Source organism: Falco rusticolus, chromosome 9 (assembly GCF_015220075.1).
Source record: "Falco rusticolus isolate bFalRus1 chromosome 9, bFalRus1.pri, whole genome shotgun sequence".
In the NCBI taxonomy this organism is placed as follows: domain Eukaryota; kingdom Metazoa; phylum Chordata; class Aves; order Falconiformes; family Falconidae; genus Falco; species Falco rusticolus.
In genome coordinates this window covers 31,326,801-31,349,190 of record NC_051195.1, presented here as the reverse complement: position 1 = coordinate 31,349,190, position 22,390 = coordinate 31,326,801, and the positions used below count along the sequence as shown (strand labels likewise).

The following is a 22,390-nucleotide window of genomic DNA, read 5'->3' as shown; positions in this document are numbered from 1 at the left end:
CTTGAAGTCAAACATGGCCCAGAAAGCAGCATGTCTAAATCACACAAACCCTGTAGGATTCCTTCTGCCAAAAGCCAAGCAAAGCACAAATGGAATTAAACAAGGATTTTCTCTCATGTCCTGGTCATAACAGGCATGTTTAAAGGGACAAAAAGGCCTTTCCAAAAGTCTATAACCAGAATAGTAAAAATCAACTAATCAGATGCTATTTTTTCTCTTTCAGTGAGCCAGTGCTGCCACCTAAAGCTATCTAAAGGGCATGCAGAAGAACTTCAAAGGCATCTAAATATTCAGGAAGCACATCTGAGTAGGCAGAGAATGCAGAGTAAGTCAAATAGGTTAAGAAAATACCACAAAATAATGATGCTGCAGTACCTGAAGGAGCAGTTCTTTCTCTATCACTTCACCTGTCTTGCTGATAAGCTGCTTCTGTAGTCTCTGTATTTTCTGAATCATTTCATAGGTACTTGGGTCACTGGCCTAGACAAGAGCAAAACAGTCTCAAAAATTATACATTATAACAAGTTAGTGTTTCTTACTTGCAAATGAAAACCATAATTCTAAGTGTTCAAAAGTGACAAATATAAAATGGCATGCTGGGGTTTTTTAAATGGCACATATACAAGCAGTCCTGAAACTGGAATCTGCCTCTTGAAGATCAGTTGGAGCATGCTCATGTTTAACACTATCACCCCTCATGAATCCACCTCAAAACAACTAATAAAAACAGGAGTCCTTCAGAGCTTAACTCCCAAACCAACAGAGACTGGTAGAACCATGTGACAGGGAAGGAAAAGGAGGTTAGTATATCATTTTTAGCAGAAACTGAAACCGCCCACTAACAAATGAAGAGGACTGCAAGTACCTCCCACTATTTTAAGAACTTCAAACAGTGACAACTGAGTTTTAAGACCAGGAAAAATTTTCTCTTGAACAAACGAAAGAGTAACTGCAATGTAATCTTGAAACAGGTTGAAAAGAGGAACAAATTATGGGGTTACAGTAGTGAATTATTATGAGGTGTTAAAGTGCCCATATATGTGGAATCTCATTCTTCAATGGAATGAAGTGCTTAAAAAGAAAATGGAGTGTAGGCACTATACTGCTGCCCTCTGTCCACATCGAAGGTAAAGACCAGGAGCTAACAGATGTCTCTCTCTCCTTCCCTGTTCATTCTTTTGTCACAGCTTGCATGTGGAGGAGGCTTTTAAGGAGCAAAAAACAATTATGTGAGGAACAGCCAGCAAAGCTTACTTTCCCACAACTATTTATCTTCTTGTTTGATCCTTTAATGAAGGGCAAACAAACTCTGACTGAAGCTTTTCTCCACTCAGGGATTCACACCTCTCTCCCACGAGGTTTCTCCTCTCTTATGCAGTGTCTCATAAGAATTAAACTCACATTGCAGTAAAGGCTCCAATAAAGTCCTGCTCTCTGTATATTTGTTTGAGCTTATAAGAAACGTGGTATCTCGTGGCTCAATCTTTCGTCCGATTTTATCTAAATTGACTAATCAATTCAAGTGTAACTGGGACACTAACACAGATAGGCATGCAGTGCTCACAACACAACATCATTTCCTGAGAAATCAGGCTAAAAAGTAGTTCAGTCCTCATGACCCACTCAGTCCTTGATTTTTTTTATAGCGCTGCTCAAATGTGGTGCCAACTTGTGACAAGTGTAGTGATATGAGAGTGTGTGTTCATTAGGAATTGAACCAAAACCCCCACCAGGATTATTTCATATGGATCTTCCCATCTGCTGGCCTTCCTGTGTTCCAAATACAAACCAGTGACCTAGAATGGAATGATGTGATTTCCCATTATCAGTCTCTTCTTATATTCATTTGCCCAACACTGGATGTTTTGACTGGCCTGATTTTCCTTTGTTACAAGGTGCTGCTGGAGATTGTACCTAGATGTCTTTAACCTAGTTCACCATCCTGCATTTTATCTCCCTTCCATGAGAAAAGCTAAGCACACCATTCAGCTTTAAGCTCAGTACGGAAGGATCAGAAATTAACTGCTGTGCTAGTAAGCACAGCCAAAATCCTCAGCTCTGCTTCTGTAGGGACCAGCAATGTTACTACTCATTATTAGAGCAGCTAAACAACCCAGGCTGGCATCAGATCAGAGATCCATGTAACAGAGAAATCTCAGCTGGCTCTGACTTACTTCAAAAATATCCAGTGATACCAATTGATGTTCATGTATTTTGTTTGTCCTTGATGGATTTTTTTCCCCCCTTCATTTGGCAGATTCAATACTGTGAAAATTTAGATTTGCTGTTTACGTTAACAGTTGAACTCACATTACCTGGATTGGCTATCTTTGGGAAGCCAGCACTGTTTATGTGGAGGCCTCTTCCTTTTCTCACAGATGTAATTTACCTTCTGACTTCACATCTATCCATCCCCAAGTCTACCTGATCTATGACCCTTTCTAACTCTGGGCTTTCATCCCATCTACATCCCCTAACTGGTAAGGGTAGGATTGTGTCTTTCCCCTATCATCTTCTTTCTCATCATCCATGTTAAGGAATCACCCCTTCTAAATTCACCTGATGCATTCTTATTCCCTTTAGCATTTGACTGGCTCTTTACAAATCCCTCTGCAATTTTTCGTTGAGAAAGTGACACAAAAATAACACTGATTGCATTGTGCAAGGAAGCCATTCAGCAGTTAACCGTTCCACCGGTACTATGGAAATTTCAGTCTGCCTGCCCCTCCACATAATTTGCATAACAGTAAATGGAAATAGGCTTTGTGCTGTGTCACTGATTTGGTAGTATGGGCTTTGGGAACTTGAAATGCTGACACATCACCTCTAATTTTCTCCATCTGTGAACATTCAAGGGATTCTCCAGTTCTTTTTCCAAAACTTTGCACCGAGCCTGTTCCCTTAATAGTTCCTTCTGCATGTGATGAACTTTCTGTCTTTAAAAAGAAAAAAACCACACCAAAACCACATCAATATGACCAAGGCACTAATACAGACATTTAGAAAACATTCCCTCATCCACTACCACACTAGAAAAGTGACTCTTGTGATTAAGAGTGAAGACTGATACCACTAAACAGATGGAACCAGAAGATAACACAACTAGACCTCTTTGCTCACTTTAGTAAGAATGGCTCAAAAAAGGGACTTTTCATCAGCTCTGGAGTTCTGTGGGAATCTGCTCCACACAACCTACTGGATCTCACTGTCCATATCTCACATACATTAAGGCCAGAAGGACAGTTAATTCATCTCAAGTGACCTACAAATCAGTTATAGGGTCATATCCAATTACTGCTGTATTGAATCTAACAGCTTCTGTTTGAAAGGTTTTAAATCTACATGGCTCACACAATCCAGAAAGTAAAACGCACTCTAGAACCCAAGTTTCATTTCTTTTATTGTTATTACCTTTCCTCAGGAAATTTCAGGGGTGAATTGTTGCTGGATTTAAAATTTGCTGAGCACTCCCAGGGTGTTTTGACAACTAGGCTATTACAGTGGGGGTAGAGGATGAGGGGCAGGAAAAAAGGGCACATTTTGCAGTGGTCTGACCCTTACCGCTTTAGTGGGTGGATCCTGTAGCTTCTACAAGTTCAAAAGGGGGTGGAAGATCACCATGTGCCTATTCCACCACTGAATCTTTTCCCGCTAAGCTTAGAGTTACATTTAGTTCACTAGAGAGAAAAAGGCGTTTTTGGAACGGCGAGGTTGGACAAGGTTATGGAAGACAAAAAAATCCCACTTCTCCAATTGGCAAATCAAGAAAGCTAATTAGCAGCACAAATGATAAATGGGGTCTTTCGACAGGCAGTTTTCATGATGGTTTTGGACTTCATTAAAGTATGTGATTGCTTCTGCAGTTAGCAAGAATTGATCCACCCATCATGGCATGCATCGCACTATACTTCAATACCGTTACTGAGTTTCAATACAGTAACAGACTTTCAGCTGAATGCATTTGGGCAGCAAGTTCAAATCCTATTCCTGTCTGCAATCAGTCGATGAAAACTGCAATTGCTAATGTTTTATGCCCAGCTCTCTTTTCTCTTACATGAAATCAAACTGGCATAATTCCACTGAGGTCAACGGGACTGACCACAGACTGAAGATAATTTGCTCTGGTGAAAGCCACGGAATTAGACTGATACAGTAAAGCTAAAGATCTCACCCAAAACCTGCAGTATCTACATAGAATTACTATGATGGTTATCTGCAAAAAAAACATAGCCGCCTCTCCTTACAAACCAAGACAGATTCTATAGAAAATGACAATAGTTTCCTATCAGCAAAGAATACATCTCAAATATGGAAGCATTTAAAAAAAAAAAAAAAAAGGAAGCATTAAACCAGAGGAAAAAAATAAATTAGGCTGGGGCTATTAAACTTCTGTTTTAAAGAAACAAAACCTTCAATGAAAATTTAACTAAATCTTTCCCAGAGAGCAAGTCTGCATACAAATCTGGAAGGAAAGAGCACTGAAAATGTGCAGAGGTTTGTTATAAATATATCAAGTGTTCCTCTGTCCTCTGTGGATTGCTTCATAAAAAGCAGTTCCACTAATTTGGGCCTCGGGTACCACTAAGCAGTTCACTGAACTATGAACACCTTTTCTGCAGCTGTCTGTCAAGTTTATTCTGTAGGCAGTAACTGACAGTACAAGGGGAAACAGAGAAACTATTTCAGCTTTGGCCAAGATGCCTTTCTTCCTTCTTTCCTCCTTCCTATATTTTATTTTTTCTTAATTGCTGATAAATTGTTTTGTGAATTTAACCCAGTATGTGTTTGAGGTCAAAGCAAACAATCCCCTTTTCCAAGGTATAATGTTTGTTGATACAAATCTTCACCATGCATAAAACATTTTCCATCTCAAACACAGAATCAGGGATGCAGTCACTATGGAAATATATTTAATCAGCTTTTCTACCTGAGCTCCTCAACTTCAGACACACTCTTGCCAAGTACTCCCTTCTCACACCGAAGTCTTTTGATCTCCAGCTTGAGAAGTCGGATGTCTTCCATTCTCTGTCGGTACTGGATTTCACCCTTGTTTAAGATGGACTGCTGGATTTTTGTCTTTTCATAGAGCAAAGCCACTTTATCATTGCACCGAGCAAGCTGGGACCCTAGGATGTTTCTCTCGCTGATAACCTGAGCATGCAGGGCAAAGCAATAATCTCAGTTACAGTACACTCCCGAAGTATTTGCATCAGTCAAAATCATGTGTATTAAGAGGTTTCACTGTTATTAGTGAAAGAATTATGACAAGGGCTGAAGTTTCCCCTATAACGGTTCAGTCACACGAACAATATAAACTATGTATTCTGTTCACTGTAGCATCTGAACATTCGCGTTTCAATGGCACTATAAAGCTTTAGTAGTACCACATTTACAGTAGCTGATAACACTGAACAATGAGGGAACAGAACGCAGTGTGTTTGAAAAGCCAAGAGATTTCTACCTGGTCATATTCCTTCTTCTGCTTCAGCCTCTCAGCATCAGCTTCACCAATGATTTTTAGGAGGTTTTTCTCTTTTTCCTCCTGACTTTCTATAAATTGTTTGGTTTCCAAAGCCTGTTCTTTCATCTTAAGCAGTTCAGCCTATTGGGAATCAGAGAATACAGGTAAACTGCACTTGGTAACAACTTCCCATCACATAAACCTGGGATTAATAGTTAGGATTCTAATGAAGTATCATACTTTTTTGTTTGTTTCCTGAAATGTACACCTTTTCTTAGTTTTTGAGAACACACCACTAAGACAAGCAAGCATGAAGACCCATAAAGAAATGGTGTGGACAGTATTTTAGTATCATTGTGTTATACAAAATAGAAATTTGAATGAATTTTTATCTACAACAATGGTTGTAATTCAGAGACACCTCATTTAAAAACCATTTTTTTTAACTTAAATAGGTCACATTTGGAAAGCTTTTCAATTGAGTTGTTCAAAGTCAGTCTGGGATGTGAGAAGGGATAGTTCAGCCTTGCTGGAAAGGGTAACAAAATATCCTTTGTAATACAAATCAGCATCAACTTGGGACATCAAATATGGCTTCAGAATAACAGAATTGGTGGTGAAGATGGCAACCAGGCATGGAACAGTAAAATTAAAGAGCTTTAGCACTTTTTTTAGTAGATGTGTAGATGAGGAAGACTGGGAAAAGAGGGGCTGTCCTTAAGTACAGGAAAAGTAATACACTGTTACAGTGATTGCACACTACTAACGAACTAACGCTGGAATGTGCCGAATAATGCTACCCTCCTGTGATGAACTCTATAACTCAAGCCATGTATGTAGATAAAAACTAATAAGGTCTTCTTGGATTATTAGGTATTTCTATCACTGCTAAGCAATTAGTTAGAGCCAAAATAGAACTAGCTGACTACAGTCCATTTTCATAGATATGAAAACTTTCAAGCCTTGACTCAAAATTTGCCACAGCCCTGACCCTTATAAAGGATGGTGTTCAAGCTGCCTTTTGGGAAACAGCATCACACAATGCTGAAAGAATGAGGCTGCGATGAAGGCTGCACCTGAAGAAACATTGATTTAAGACAGAAACAGTTCCATCATCATAATAAAATAGCTTGTTCCATTCTTATTTTCTTTAATAAAATTCTCATTTTCCCATATGTGCAACACTCATATTGCTCTTACTCAGTGTTAGATGTTCATCAGAATCCATCAGCTGAATAAAAATGCAAGCCACTTCATATTGAAATGCAATCAACACTGTGCTAAAGCTGTCTACAAATGTAAAACTGCTCATGTGTTCAGCATTGCTGGATAATATTTTTTTAATATATCAAAATTCTATGTTCTCCTTTTGTCAGAAAAAATATGAGTTATAAACAAGAAGTGGCATTAGATGTTGACAGCAAACATTCATATAAACAAATCTCCTCACTGGAACACACTAAGTTAAAATAAATCTGAACCGCCTTGTACTGTATAGAACATAAATACTCTAAGCCACACAAAGGCCCCACAAGCTAACAGGACTTTGAATTAGATTAAATACACTAAAAACTACAGTATGAGGGCCTGTGTACATTAGAAAAGAGAAAAGGAAATTAATGAACACAGTCACTGTGCAAGCAGAAAAATGGTCAGGCCTGAAATTGCTGTAAATCAGCACAGCTTATCTGAAGTTGGTTCAGAGAGTTTGTAAGAACTGAAGAACAATCTGCAAGAATGAATAATTTATCTGGGACCTATGCTGATATCTTAAACATTCAAAACAGATTCTTGTTTAGATTTTGAAATATTAGCATAAGTGAGGAGGGGTGGTTTTTTTGACCTAGAGGTGGGAGCAAAATACAAATTTTATAAAAGGTATAACAGGCTAGACAGAATGCTGAAATAAGAAGTCAGAGGTTTTACATCCAGATTTCTAGAAAACACTACAAAAAAAAAAAAAAAAGGCATGCTTGAACATCTACAAAAAATATACAAAAGCACTTGACAGCACCTCAAACCTGGAGGGCCATAGTTCTTACAGCTTTCAGACATATTTTTCAACATCCAGATGCTTTGTTAAACCAGTCCGATCCACAAGCTTGTATGAAAGCCAACTGAAACCAAAAGATGGCATTGTACTGGCTGTTAATGAAGCCTGGATCAGGCATCCTCTATTTCATTTACCATGAGTACACATTTTTAAGACCTTTATGCCAGCTGAGGCAAGCATAAATCCAATGTCTGTATAATCTCGCTCCTATGAATCCCAGTCCTCCATGACTTAGCACGTTCTTTAAACTGAGTTCCCAGGAACAGCTTGCTTGTTTCCTTCACATCAGCACAAACAAGACAAACTGAACCCAGCTTGCTACACAAATAATTGGGTTCTTTTGTGCCTGTGTCAGTCAGTTCCCTCTCTGAATTCTATTCTGCTTTAGTATGCAGCAAAGACACTCAGGTGGAAGACCACAATGCCCTGAAGCTAGTCAGTAATGTGATGTCAGTGTATGGACATACTTGCTAGTGAATAATTGAGTGGATAAACCATGTAGCAATCATATGTTTCTCAAATGGATGGCGGACAGTTCTGAGGTGATGAGACAGAATTGGAGACTAGTTAAGGCAGAAAGCTGCACACAGGAAATGAGACACTGTTTGACTTCTCCATCACTGATAGGACAACTCTGAGACAGATCAGGTACAAGAACACCAATTCATCACCTTTCTACAAAGCTCTATTGACATCTTGTCATAACTGTAATGTGCTGAGAGAGGCTAAAAACTCAAGGAGTCATTGCAGCATAGCAATAAACTGACAGAAGAAAACATTGTGGGAAGTGGCAGGGGACTTCTGTTTTGGGGAGGTGTTGTTTGTTTCCTGGGTTTGTTTTTTTCTAGTGCTTAGCGAAGAGAAAAAATAAGCTGCTGTGGACACTAACGCCTTAAATCTTTCAAGAGTGCAGCAGACTAGTTTGAGGTATCACCACACATTAATAGCTTATCTAACGATGGGCTGTAGCCAGTGCTGAGAAGAAGCAGCAGAGCTTCAAGCTCAGATTTCCTTAGATTTAGAACAGATTCTTGCTGCTTTATACCACAATATTAAAATAACTTTCTGTGCAGAGGGACCTACTAAAAGGTACTGCTTAACTCCCAGAAGACTAATGCTTGCTAGTCACACAGAAATACAAGATTGTGAAGTGTAATATAATGGGGTTTGCGCTTATAAACAGCAGAAAGAAAAAAAGATTTTTAAAAGAAAAACTTGAATTATAAGGGTCTACATTTAAAAAGTTTGCTAGAATCAGGCTATCCCGAAAATCCACATTTCTGCAAGCAAAATGGAACTTTCTAGTACATATGTTCAGTCACCAGGAGATTTAAAGCTTCTAACAGACAATCCAGGACCTTTCGACTGTAATTACAGGCAAAATTTAGATTTGTCTTATACACAGAAGATTTGAGTAACTAATACCTCTAAAGCATACTGGCATATTGTGCTTCAATTACAGAATAGTTTACTAAAATACAGCAAAACCACCACAGACCAGGAACAATGCAGTTTGTGAAATTATGGAAACCTTCCTTTGTAAGAAGGCATACATGTAAAGGCTCTTACTTTCAATGATTCTTCCATCCTCTCTATTCGCTGATGTTCTAGACGTGCTCTCACAAGGGCTGCTTCTTTGTCTGCAATCGTCTCTTTCAGCTCATCCACCTGATGTGTCACAGTTTTCAGTTGCTTCTTCATTTCTGCCACCTCATCCTAATAGGACAGGAAGTGCAATCACAGAGAGGGAGCAAAAAAGAGCAGGTTTGTGATTCAGAGTTCAGACTCTTTTAATGTTGGAAAGATGTAGCCACAGTGCTCGAGAGGAGACCTGTTGTACATACCACAAGACACTACTTTTTAATCCAACAGAAAAAAACAGTTTCATTAAATGACATTTTTTTGTTTATGCCAGTATGACACTGTAGTAAAAAAGCCTTTGAAGCATTGACAAAAATAATGACCAGCAATTGTAAGTATAATAAGCCATCTAAAGTGCTAGACACACAACAAGAACTAGCAGTCAATGTAAATTAATAACATTCTGATCCTACCCATCTGTTTTCATGCTTCTAGTAATGTGTTTTTCAAAAAGGTTATATGCAGTTGGGCACAAATATTTGGAGAGAAGCTCGTTTTGTGCAAATGAACATATCCTTAGGTAAGATACCCATATGCCTGCAAAGGAGTATGGGAAATGCTCGTCTCCATTTTGCCTATGCACTAGCTTGCATACAGGTGCAAGGGGGGAAAAAGTATGCTCACAGATTGAGAAGTCCCTGGTATGAGAATATTTATCATACATTTTATGCTCAAAAAAGAGAACAAAAATCCAGGTAGCACTGCAGAGATCAGATCACTAGGAGTATTTCTACTCACAGCACAGAGATGCCTGCATGTACAAAATTAAAGAACTGTTTCAACTCATTGCAGTGACAGCACAGTTGCGACATGAAATGGAGGCTATTAAATTCAATGCTTAGACAGACGTGCTCTTCTGGATCTAATGAAAGTAGCTTTAGAAGCAATTATTATTCCTCTGCCAGAGGCTGCCACCTCACAGACATACCCAAATACATTCCTAATTCTTCATTTAATGAAGAACAGTAAGAACACATAATTTTTGCAAACAGCTCTCCTAATCAACTTGCTTAAACAAATGAGCTCATAACACTAAAAGAAACCCCAAGGATTAAATAATCAGATATTTATCTCATATTAACAGCCTGCCAGCATATCTTTTCCAAAAGATTTTACTGAGCTGAACACTATAGTACTCTGGAGACCACTAGCAAGGTGGGCAACAGGGTATCTTTTCACATTAAGCAATCCAAAAATACTTACAACTAGCTTTACCTAAACAACCTTGTGCAAATTTGGTTTACTTCCCCAAAGAAAAAAGAATTTACCATAATTTTTAACACAACCACATTTTCTTTTTCTTTCATGGCTGGCTGACATGTTACTGAACTTTGAATGGCTATTTTTTCACGGCTACACATAACCTTGGCCAAAAGATCTTTTGGGGTCAGCTACCTACTCACACAGGACTTGCTAAAAACATTTTATGGTAAGCCAAGCAAGCTATTAAAACCTAAACACCAGCCTCTAACAACTGGAACTGTAAGCAGCATTGTGTATACCACCACATAATATTCAAAACCTGAAAAGGCTGATAAGTTCATTGCCTCAATTTGTAAGTGCCATACATATGTCACACATAAGTGCCAGTTCTTTTTAAGTACACAAATTTATGTTGTACCTTTAAAAAAAAAAATAAAGTCATCAGTGTTGCAATTTTTCACCCTTATTTCTTTTGAGAGATTTTTTTTGAGCACCAAGAACCCAAACACCACATCCAATGATGACAGGCAAACAAAGGTCAAGTGAAGTGTCTCATATAAATGCCAAAATAGTTCATTCCTAATCAAGTTCAGCACACAGCTGGATATGAACTTAAGACAGTTAATTCCCATCTGCTTCTCAAATAAAACATCTACTTATTCAAACCAGAGTATGAATTTGTAATCTACTATGTATGTTTATGTTATAAATTTTTATTTTGAAATAACCCAAGGCTGGAAATCACAGCTATACAAGGTCCCAATCTCTGCCAATTACGATAGGATTTGTGTAGTATTCTAGATCTTTACATCACAATAACAGAATGTATCCTTAAGTGATCTGTCCTCTTCCTCCAGCATTGTGAGATCTCCAAAGAAGAAATATAAATGGAGAGAACCATTATCTGAGGAAAACTACACTCCCTGAAAGGAACAAGTGAGATGGAAGCATTAAGTTCCGTCAGAAAATCCCGCTTCAAATGGAAAAGTATTCCCTCTGCTTTCTAATTCATGATTCACAATAAAGTACAAACGTATTCAGGGCTAAGGAGGGAATCTTATTCCCCCTCTTCCCTCTTTCCCATACATGCAGACAAACCCTAAATGAATAAAACAGACTGGAGCCAAGATGGAAAGGAAAAAAATTTCTTCCATTATAGGGTTTTATGATTCTGTAGCTCCAGCGTACCATGATTTTATGCATGGTTTGAAGCACAGATATTGCCACGATGTCTGAGGACTCATGTTTCCAGTCCAAATAGAAACCTTCCAGATAAAATGTCAGAGACCTAAGATATTTATTTCCTCAAAACACACAGGAATTAAGAAACCACTTCTGCCATTTATACAATGAGTTTTCCTTTAAATAAATAAAAATTACATCAGAAAAAAAAATGAGCAGAGAGAGAAACACAAGGAAAAATGTATTACTACCTTAGCTTCAACCAGATTTTTACTGTATAGGTTCTTCTCTATTCTCACAGCTTCACAGCGGCTTTGTTCCTGTTTTAATTCAACCGCAGACTCTTCTATCTTCTTCTTACAGTCACGGATCTGCATTTCCCGTATTTCAATATCTTTCATGTGCTGCAGGATCTAAAGCAGAAAGAAGGAAGTGAACATGATTAAACCATCATCACAAGATTGTAAGGATGGGGCAGAGTTCATGATTTTCTAAGATAACAAGTTCAAATCCCTGTGATAAGAAGTTTTAACTACAGCTAAAAAAATCACTTCAGTCCCAGTACAAGTTTAACCCTTCTGGATTGCTTATGTGGGACAATATTTTATTTTAATCTGATACCTAGGTTTTATTCAAGGCTCAAATTTATAGATGTGCACATATTTAATTTAAGGAGCTATTGAAAATACTACAACTGAGCAGATTCAACAAGATCAACACAAATGGCTTTCATCAAGAATAGCCTTAGGTTATTTATAGAGCAAAGTCAGATTTTGTATGTTGTTTTGAATGTCAGCTGTATGATAAGATGAATAAAAACACATGTTTTCCCAAGCAGCCCTGCATGCACTTCTACATTCCAATAAGCCAACGTTTTTCTAACGAACACATGATCACAGTGTTGATATATAATTATAACAATAATAAAGTCAGTTAATGTAACTTACACTTGATCTAAATAAGTAGGTAATCACAATTAGCTGCTTCTAGGAAGGATTAGAAATAATGATGTGAAGATTACCTAAAGAGAATGGAGTATTGTACACTGTAGGACGATATGATCACATGCATTATCAATAAACAAAACTTTACAGACAACTTTATTGAACAATTACCACCAGAACAATACATAGGAATTACTATGTTAAAGGAACAATAATACAAATAGCTGTTAATCATTATGATGGGCTTCCTAATTATTTTTTTTAAATGCAAGAGCCCTCCTCCTGCTGTACAAACAAGCAGTATTCAAACAGAATCCAGCATTACAAAGAAGGAAGATTATAAGAAATAAAAAGAAAATTAAGGAGTACACACATCAAGAATATAATTTTTCCAGTTCACTGCCTGGGGGAGAAAATAATGCCACCCTTAAAGCTGGGAAAAAGACCAAGCCTTAAAGAAAAAGCTGAGGAATCACATGGACAAAATCCAGGAGAAAAGTCAATTCACAACTGCATTTCATACCCAGTTCTCCTGACTCTGTTTTTGAAGGTAGCAGTTTAAGCTAAGATTTATGTTCATATGTCTAAACAGAAGAATAAAAAATGTTTACATCAAACAGTCAATAACTGCAAAGTTTACAGTTGACAGTGTTGTCCCTTGCTTAGCTGTAAAGCCTTGAGGTTTCACTGTTTGGGCAGGAGCTTAATTAATTGATCATTCTACCTGGTACCTCCAACCAACTTTGAAGATAGGGAATGGCTAAATATAGAAAATTTTATTACAGCAGCAGGAATACTATTCCAGCACATTTGTAGCTGACTGCAGAGGATCCCAGGGACTGCTTACAGTGCAATACAAAAACACAGTCTCAAGTTTATAACCTGCTCCCACCTCTTCCTTTTCTGTTAAAACAACCTGCCAATACCAACAGCAGGGAGAAGAAATCAATAAGATATGTTTTCTACCCACACTACGGTGAGCATAGGCTGCAGTAAGATTTGAAAATAGGTCACTGCATTTGTAAGTCTTTTACTTGGTTTTGAAACAACATCAGTGCAATAAGCTTGTGGACCAAGTTGTCTGAGTTGTGCTCACAGGCTGGATGCTGACTCTGCTTTTTCAGGAATGATTAAACCCAAATAATTCTCCCTTATAAATACAGAAAGGATACATGCAATGTTTCCCAGCAGAGCCCTGTGGGAGGATGAGCATCCTCAATTCTGATTCAGTTGATAGCACACTACACCTCTCAGATTTAGCAATGAGGGTCCAAAGCTAAGCAGAAAGTATTAAGATATTCATAGTTTTCTTCTGTACCCTTCACAGGTTTTTTTAACTGTATACTTCACTATCATCTGCTGTTGGTTACCTGCTCAGATCAGCAAACCTACTCAAAATCTCAGTAATGGTGTGTCCTTATTTGCTTACTTTTATTTAGCCATTCCAGTAAGTGCTGTCATGGTCTTAATGATATGCCTGTTGAGCATTAAGTTTTCCAAAAAAGTATGCAAATGTATAAAAGAAATTCCCCCCCTGCCCCCAAATGTGTTGTTGAACTGTGAACTTTACATTGCAAATGGCTTTTTTTGAAAAAACAATGTATTAGAGACTGGTTTTGTGACCTCTCATAAGGTGCAATCAGGGAACACTTCAGGTGAGACTGGAGGGTAATACTTCACTGTTCCCTTTTCAGCAGCTTAAACTTTCCACAGGGAAACTAAAATTTCATAATCTAAGAATATAAATTCAAGAAATACATATTCTACAAAAATTATGACTGAGTAATACAGGCTACGCAACAAAGAGCCAGATTTTTTTTCTTATTTGCACTGGCTAACCTAGAAGTAAGACTATTCAACAAGTGACACCGGCTTAAAAATGGTAGAAATGAGCGGTCAACCATGCCAATAATTAGAAGAGCAAGTCTAGCACAAATTGTCACCACTGAAGTATTCTACTGTTGTGGATATAACTTTGCTGACTCTGTTCATCAGTTACTCAGTACTGAATGATGATTTTGAAAGAGGAATTCTGCTGCTCTATAGATTCTCTGCTGCTGTAAGTAACCAGATAGCTTTCAGAGCCAGCGTAGTTCTGTCTGCCTTGCAGGAGTTCCAAGAAGTCTTTGGACTTAGATGGATTTGGCTCTTTACCAGCTCTTACACAGTTCGGGGGTGTGCAGCAAGCTCCTTCAGAGCCAGCTAGATAGCAACAGAAGAGCATTGACTGGCCATATGATTACTGCCCATCAACAGCTCATTCCCCACCAGTTGTGAAATGGCTCCTGTGGTTTTGCCACAGCTTCTTGAGCCTGCACGGGTCAGACAGCTAACCCAAATATTACTTATTGGCTATAATAATCCTGATCTTATGTCCTCCTTCTACCCTGTGTTTTGCCCCATCTTATCCTTCCAAACAACATGTAATTTCACGTAGGGAACCTCTGCAGGGACAAGACTATTGTCTCACATACTCCTGTACTCAGAACTGCTCCGCCTGCTCCTCACCTGCAAGCTGAGTCAGGAATTGCCCCTTTAGTGAACTACAGAGGCACGCAAGTCCTTCAGAAACTTGTAATCACAACGTAGGTGTCATGATACAAACAGCTCAGGTGTCATAACCTGCAGGAGCGGGCTGGAAACTAGGACCATGCGCGGCAATCAGTTAGCTGAGGGGAATGTGCTCGAGCTTGTCTAGACTATTAACACGATGAGGCGTGTTTACAGAGCACAGGGGAGTGGGAGACGGATGGCGCCAAGGAAAGGTAACACCTTGCGGTTAATTGCTGGTAGTTAACCACCAATCAGGGATTGCCTAGTATGCAATGCTTAGCTTCAAGAACCAATCTGTTTAAAACGCGCAGCTTCTGAAAGTGTATAAAAACGCGTGCTTCTGTACAATAAATTGACATTTGCTTGCATCAAGCTGCGTCCTGTCTCTTCATTTGCCGCAATAACCCATTTACTCAGGCTCTGCCTTATAAGAAACGACAGAAAATTTGCACCCAAAGTGATGGGGGAGGGGGGGGAAGTCAACAAGCAAACATTTATCATTTTCACCCTCATAATATTGTGAGCAACCCTGATCAGAATTGAAAGCAAAAGCCTTGTAGTTCTGAGTGTTATGAATTACTCCCCGGCCCTAGTTTACAATGTTCTTAACTCATATTCATACCGTTAGAAATGCACTGTGAGGGAAAGATGCAAAATATGACTTTGCAACAAAGACAAATCTCACTTTTGTGGAATATTATTTCATGGAAATGACAAAAGGTATTCTAGACAAGGGAACATATACCATTTGAAAATGATTTAAAAAACCCTGGTCACATGAAGTTGGAAAGGATAATTTTAAAGTGAAAAGATAGCAAATAACTTGTGAGTTGAAATAGCTTGAAAGCTAATCCCAGTAAATCAATGAGCTTCTTGGAGGGCCCTTCAATGTGATCTTCAGCAATTAATGGAATATGTTACAACCATTATTCCTGACAGTATACTCAGGAATAAAGTTGTACATAGTAATGGGTAGTGGGCAACACAAATTTTATGCAGTGTTTCTCAGCAGCTGTTCCTGGAAAACTTCTGTTTTGCAGACTAGCCTGAACTTGTTCAGATGCTTTCACTTACTGGGACAAATCCTTCAAAATGCTGAGTCTCATACAAAGATGTCAAGCACTGTCAGCTCTCACTGGCCTCAATCTGAGGACAACACTAGTATGCAAGATAAGGTCCTTTGCAGGTAAGGCAGAACAATCAAAGAGTAATTTCTAGTTGCGTATCAGTTTCAATTGTGGAACTCGGATATAAGAAGTCAGAGGTCTTGGTCTGAACTCCAGCCCTAGTTCAATTTCCCAAATGACCACTGAATAAGAGAAATACATGGCTGTACTCCAAGTCTCTCACAGAATACACACCCATTGATGAGGTTCCCCCAGAGACCTTTGTAAACTGTGTGAAGACCACTGAGCCAAGCTTCCTCTCACTGGCACATTAGGAAATGAATATATCTCTACATTTTGAGTAAGACAGGAAAGAACCACTTGTACAAAGAACTGTTCCTACCTTCTCTTTGAGCTCACTGGTTTCATTGATGAAACTATCTCTGTCCTTCTCTAATTGGTAAATAATCTTCCGTTGTTTCTGAGCTTCACTCTTATATTTTTCAATTTCTTCTTCCAAGCTCTTCTTTGACTGCTCATGGATCTTCACCAAACTTATCTGTTTCTGAGTGGCACTGTTAGCCTTGACCAAGTGCTACAGGGAACATAAAATAATGACTCTTGAGCTGAAAAGGCAACACTGCCACCACTATGACAAAAACGTGCCATTGTCTAGGTGGATTATGGACTTCCCAGTGTTATTACTCCTTATCTAATTTGTTCAGTTGAAATACTTGAGCCTCACATCTGATTTAAAACAAAACTAAATCTCTAACAGAGTTGCTAAATAGTGTTTTTTTGTGATTTGAAGTTAAAATACTAGTATCTGCATTACAAAATAATGGATAGGATTGTTTACAAGTGGAATTAACCAAAAACTGGAAAAACCTTACCAGCTTTAAGGCATTTAGATTGTAAAGCATGCCAATAGCCAGTAAAATAAATAATAAAAACAAATAACCAAATATGCTTCCTTCTCATGTCCCAAATAGCAATTTCAAACTGGAAATCAACCAAGCTTCATTTAAAATTATGCATAAGATTAAAAAGAAAACAGCGAGGTATCATCTTTACAAAATCAGCTGCCTCATCCCACTTTGAACTTTCTTTCCCTGTACATAACAGGTATTTGTCACCTGCCAAATCTAAGCCTCTGCTGGAGTCAAGATATAGAACAGTGAATCTATACCAAGTAAAGCACCTCAGAAATCATCTTTTAGCATTGAATTTACTAGATTACACTTCAGGAATGCCCGTAAACATGAGCTGCTATCCTGCAGTACAAGAACCTTGGCCTGACAGAAAATGATTGGTATGAGAAATAGACCTAAAAGCAAGGATTACTATTAGCACAGCCTGCCACGCTGCTACATTGGTGCACCAACATTTTGGTTTGTTCTTTTACTAGCAACGACTCAGTTTGCTGATATTAGTATTAAACTTTGTATGCTAGAGAGTGTAAAAGTATAGATGTAACAAACTCTTTGGATATCAAGTAACAGGTCTGCAATAAAAGTAAACACCTGTAGTATTTTTTAACTCCCTGATGGTTTGTTTGTACATTAAAACTTAGAAACTTTCATGTGGCTATGGGTACTAATGCTATTTCAATACACAGAAAAGCAGCAGTGTGAGCATCTGCTTAAGGAAATCTGAATGCTTTACTTAACATTACTTATTCTACAACATTCCTGTGTTGCTGTGAGTGTTTAAACTAGACATTTCATTCCCAAGCTGTGAGATTCATTTTTCATTATTACTAATGCAAGCTCACCTGGTTTAGGAGATCCTTTTCCTTCACAAGAGCATCTATAGCTTTCTTGTCGATCTCCGCCTGCTTTTTGGCAGCCTCCAACTCTAGAGAAAAGGAGAAAAGTGAATAAATCCTTGATTCAAACTGTACAGCTATTAAAAATGCAGAAACAACTTAGTGGACTTCTTAAAAAGCCTTAACATTACGTGAACAGTTCAATCATCTGTGACCAGGTTTTGCAACCTCAGGTATCAGATAAAGATGTTAATACTTATTTTGGTACTCAGAAGAACTTAGAAGAACTCAGGCACGGTAATTAATGGTATGAGGGCTTATTATATTTGGATGTTCAAACCAAGATACCACAAAGAAGTTGTATTTTCAGAAATAGCTAAGCACAGTGAAACTCAGAGCCTGTGAAGAAGCTTGAACATGAGCATCAAAAATTGAGGCACTTTCAAAAACAGGGACTTCCACAATTACCCTAATTCCTCTATGTGAAATCCAGTTCTCCTTTGAAGCAGTGAGATTCTACTGGCTTCAGTGGAGTTAAAACTATTTTCTATGGGTCAAGATGAACACTGGACCCATACTGCTAAAAAGATATTAAAAATTGGAGACATGCATTTGCACTATATTTTAAAGTTAATTAAAACCTGCTACGCTAACTCTGCAACTCAGGAAATGCAGTACATTGGAGTGCTAAGATCTGTCAAATACTGCAAAAATACATGTTAGTAGTAGCCCTCCTCAGGCATTCCAGTACGGATCTGAATTGCTTAAGTTCCTCCCTTCTTTCTAGTACAGAGCATGACCTTAAGAAGTACTAGTAAAGCACCTGTGGGAAAGGTCCTCCACCCTCACAGAGCGAAAAGCAGACATGACTTCCCATAAATATAGTTACATGTAAGGATTCATATCTCATACATTCAGTCTCTTCAGGAGACAAGCTAGAAACAAGTGAGAGCAGGGAAAGGCATTTATACCAGCATATATCAATTTGACCTAGATGAAGTTTATAGTAAAGGGGTTTTTTTCTGCCTCAAAAAGTAAAGTCTCATAAACTCAAATATTTTGCCACCTTCATAGTATTATTTTAGGAGGGGAAAAAAATAATAAACATTTTTTTTTAAATGTGTCTATTTTTATTTCAAAACATATTTGACTTTTAAACCTATATGTATTTTAAAGTTAAAAACAGAAAGTAGTTTTAAATGCTCAAAAATACCCAAAAAGTTGTTTATTTAAAGGTAAACAAAATATTTCATTAGACCCAAGGCATTCTCTTCCAAAATTTCCATTTGGCAAAAATGTTGAAAGTTCATTCTTAGTTTTCCAGATCTGCTAGCAAGTCAAAGTCAATACTTGGACAGCTCTAGTATCCACACTGACCAACTGAAGTCCTAAACATATCAGAACTAAGTTTAGCAGTTTACTTGCACATATTCATTTCCAGGCTGTAACTATTCAGCAGAGACAATAATAAGAGCAGAAATAAAAGTGTGTCCTAACCATGTCTGATTTCAATAACCTCTGAGATTGCTTTTCTCACAGGTCAGTGCAGAAGCAATAAAAGTGGATTGAGGATGACTATGTGACATGGCACAAATTGGCACACCACAAACTTCAGTTATGCCTGTTGTATTTTCACCCCACATATACTACATTATGAAAATTCTGTAAGTCTACAAGGGATTTTAAAATCCTGCTGTAGAGTCCAACTGTCTTTTATACAGGCTTATACTACACACTAAAGGAGAATGATCCTAATAGGAAGATGTATACTGAATTAATAAATTATGAATCAGAAGACAGATCCACACATCAGTTAGGCACCTACCCCTCTCCAGTCCAATTATTTGATTTTTTAGGGTGTTTCTCTCATGTCCTGCATCAACTTTTTGTTTCTCTGCAAAACACAGCTTATCCTGGAGAACATCTCGTACTTTGCTCAGCTTTGAAATTTCAAGGTGCGCCTGAGTCACTTCATCACCTCTGGCCTACAGAAAAGCAACAGGAAAAGGGGAGAGAAAGTATCCACAGAAAGAAAATGCCTCTGTACTTAGTACATAGTTATTCCTTTAAGTTCAAGAAGCAAAGGTGTAAGTGCAGTGGGCCACCTGAGAGAAGATAATTAGCTAATTGAACAATATTAAAAACAATTTAAACAAAGCCAGTTAGGGCAAGGAAAATTATAATCAAATCTTATTCTTTAGGGCTGAAAAATCCCCAGCTGCAAACCTCACACAGCACTACCCAATTAGCCCCGCAGATTAAACACAGGCAGCTCTAATTTCCTTTGAAATATTAAGAACAGTGACTGTGATGAGAAAGATAGCTAGGGTCTGGTCTGATTGCATGTCCTTAATAGCAGGTATCTGTTACTCCCATCTCTTTTATAACCTATGGCTTTTAAAAAATAAAAATAAATGTAGAGTTCATCTCATTTGCTATACAATCAGATGATAGAATTATCAATCAAAACACTGTATAATTGGTTACCATGAAAACCAATTAATAATCACAACAGAAATTAGTCTCTTTCCTTTTAAGATGGAAATATAGCTTCCTCATATAATTCAGTACCACTGTTAGGTTTTACAGACTACAGCCTCAGATACTGATTCTGTGAGATGGTGAATCCTGCTATGTGAGTACCCTTTGCAAAGATGTGAATCTCCTCAGTTCTTACTGACAATAACCTTGAAGAAATTTATGAGTACTTCCATAGTTTGGGTTGCCCAACACCATAGTGGAGGCACTCAGCACAATGCAGGATGAAACTCTAAGTGCAGTGCCTACAAAAGGGGCATCTCAGATCATGACTGGGGATCTTAGAAACTTTAACAATTAGCTTAGTTACTAACTGAGCAGTAACTTCTATTTTTTTGTTCCCAGAAGTTTGTGTGCATGACTCCACAAGTTCCATCAACTCTTCTTGAAGTTAGAATAAGATCATAGAATCAAAATGCTACTTTTGACACTTCAGAACCCCAAATGTAAGTCACATTTGAATGCAGTGTTTGTAAAGCTTTAAACAATCATGGTATTACTAGAAGTAATGATACAACCAGATAACCTGGAAAAAGTCAGTAATTTGTTTTTCAAATAGGTAAGAAAAACATCCTCCAGACTGACTAACAAAATACAGCAGAAAACAAGCTCCTACCACATAGCCCGTTAAGGATCCATATCAGAATCATCTACTACGTAAGTTATGAACTGAGCTTTTAATCTGTCACTGGTTAACTTTTATCATTCCAACTAACAGTTCCCATTAAAAAAAAACCAACCTCTATTGGCAAGCAACCTTTTTATTTAGGTGGATTGGTTATACTTGACTAAACTTTGATAAGATAATGATTTTCTACCTGAATTTCATAACGTTTAGTGTTTAAACCCCAATGATGATACAAAATGCAAGACACCACAGACAGAGTAATAACATCTGTACTTTACCACAAATGCTCTCAAAGTATCCTAAAAAGCAATAGCAGGAATCATTTAATCCTTCCCCAAAAACTCACCTGCTTCTGAGTGGTACAAAACAGCTGTTAAGACAATGTAAAGTCAGGCAAGAAACCCATTTAGATCAGAAAGTAAACACCATCTTAGTTATTTATATTTAACTTCCCCAACTGATACTGGGAGGGGGAAATTTTAGTGTTGGAAGTAGCTCCCTTCAGTGGAAGCTATCCAGGACACTGTCATTATAACCTTAACATTTTTCAGTGGGTTTTGGCAACATTCAGATTATTTTAATCACAATAAGAAAGGAAGTCGTTGCTCTTACCTGAAGATCTCACAACCAAAAAAACCACCTTACACCTGTCAAAAGTACCTTTATGCATCCTTTATGAACACAATATGTTGAGCATTTTAGTTTGTGTCTTATGAAACACAGCTCATTCAGCACAACAGGTGCTACAACGTCAGGTGATAGGGTTGGAGACTGCACCATGGTACTGCCATTGAAAGAATGGCATCTAGTGACAGCCAGATCTTTTCCTAAAAAATCCTCAATTTCCTCCAAAACTACTTATAGGGAAGTATAAGAACTGAAGTCATCCCCATTCCACATAGTAAGGCTGCCATCAGAGTGATATGGCTGATAGGCTGCCTGCACCTCCTGGCACTTACTTTCAGTTCTGCTGTCTTCTGCTGGATGTCCTGCTTCACCTCTTCAAGCATCACACTTTGCTGCTTGCTCTCTTGCATGAGCTTATTATTTCTCATCTGAAATTGCTTAAGCTCCTTACTAGCTCTTTCATTCAAGATCTGTCAGATTAAAGAAAAATCCTATTAATTCTTTTTAATCTCATTACAATATCTACATATACATGAAGACAGAACCTTCCATCTCCCCAGGAGATAAAAGTTGCTACAGATTGTAGTCTGCTTAAAAACCACTCTTCATTGGTGATGAAATTACTAACATGAAATATGATACATGTTCATATTGACTAGGGGAAATGATAATTTCTAATGAATAAC

At 37.9% G+C, this 22,390-nt stretch overlaps 1 protein-coding gene across 1 annotated transcript in view; it reads right to left on the bottom strand.

Moving 5' to 3' along the window:
- Positions 1 to 22,390, bottom strand: part of CFAP58 (cilia and flagella associated protein 58) — a 60,630-nt gene that overhangs the window by 24,797 nt on the left and 13,443 nt on the right. The window contains exons 6-15 of the mRNA XM_037400985.1: positions 22,037 to 22,174; positions 19,737 to 19,896; positions 17,918 to 18,000; positions 16,547 to 16,738; positions 11,792 to 11,953; positions 9,084 to 9,230; positions 5,462 to 5,602; positions 4,928 to 5,151; positions 2,825 to 2,936; positions 376 to 480 (exon numbers count right to left, since the gene is read on the bottom strand). Of these exons, the coding sequence (XP_037256882.1) occupies positions 376 to 480; positions 2,825 to 2,936; positions 4,928 to 5,151; positions 5,462 to 5,602; positions 9,084 to 9,230; positions 11,792 to 11,953; positions 16,547 to 16,738; positions 17,918 to 18,000; positions 19,737 to 19,896; positions 22,037 to 22,174 (1,464 nt within the window). The remainder of the gene's footprint in view (positions 1 to 375; positions 481 to 2,824; positions 2,937 to 4,927; positions 5,152 to 5,461; positions 5,603 to 9,083; positions 9,231 to 11,791; positions 11,954 to 16,546; positions 16,739 to 17,917; positions 18,001 to 19,736; positions 19,897 to 22,036; positions 22,175 to 22,390) is intronic.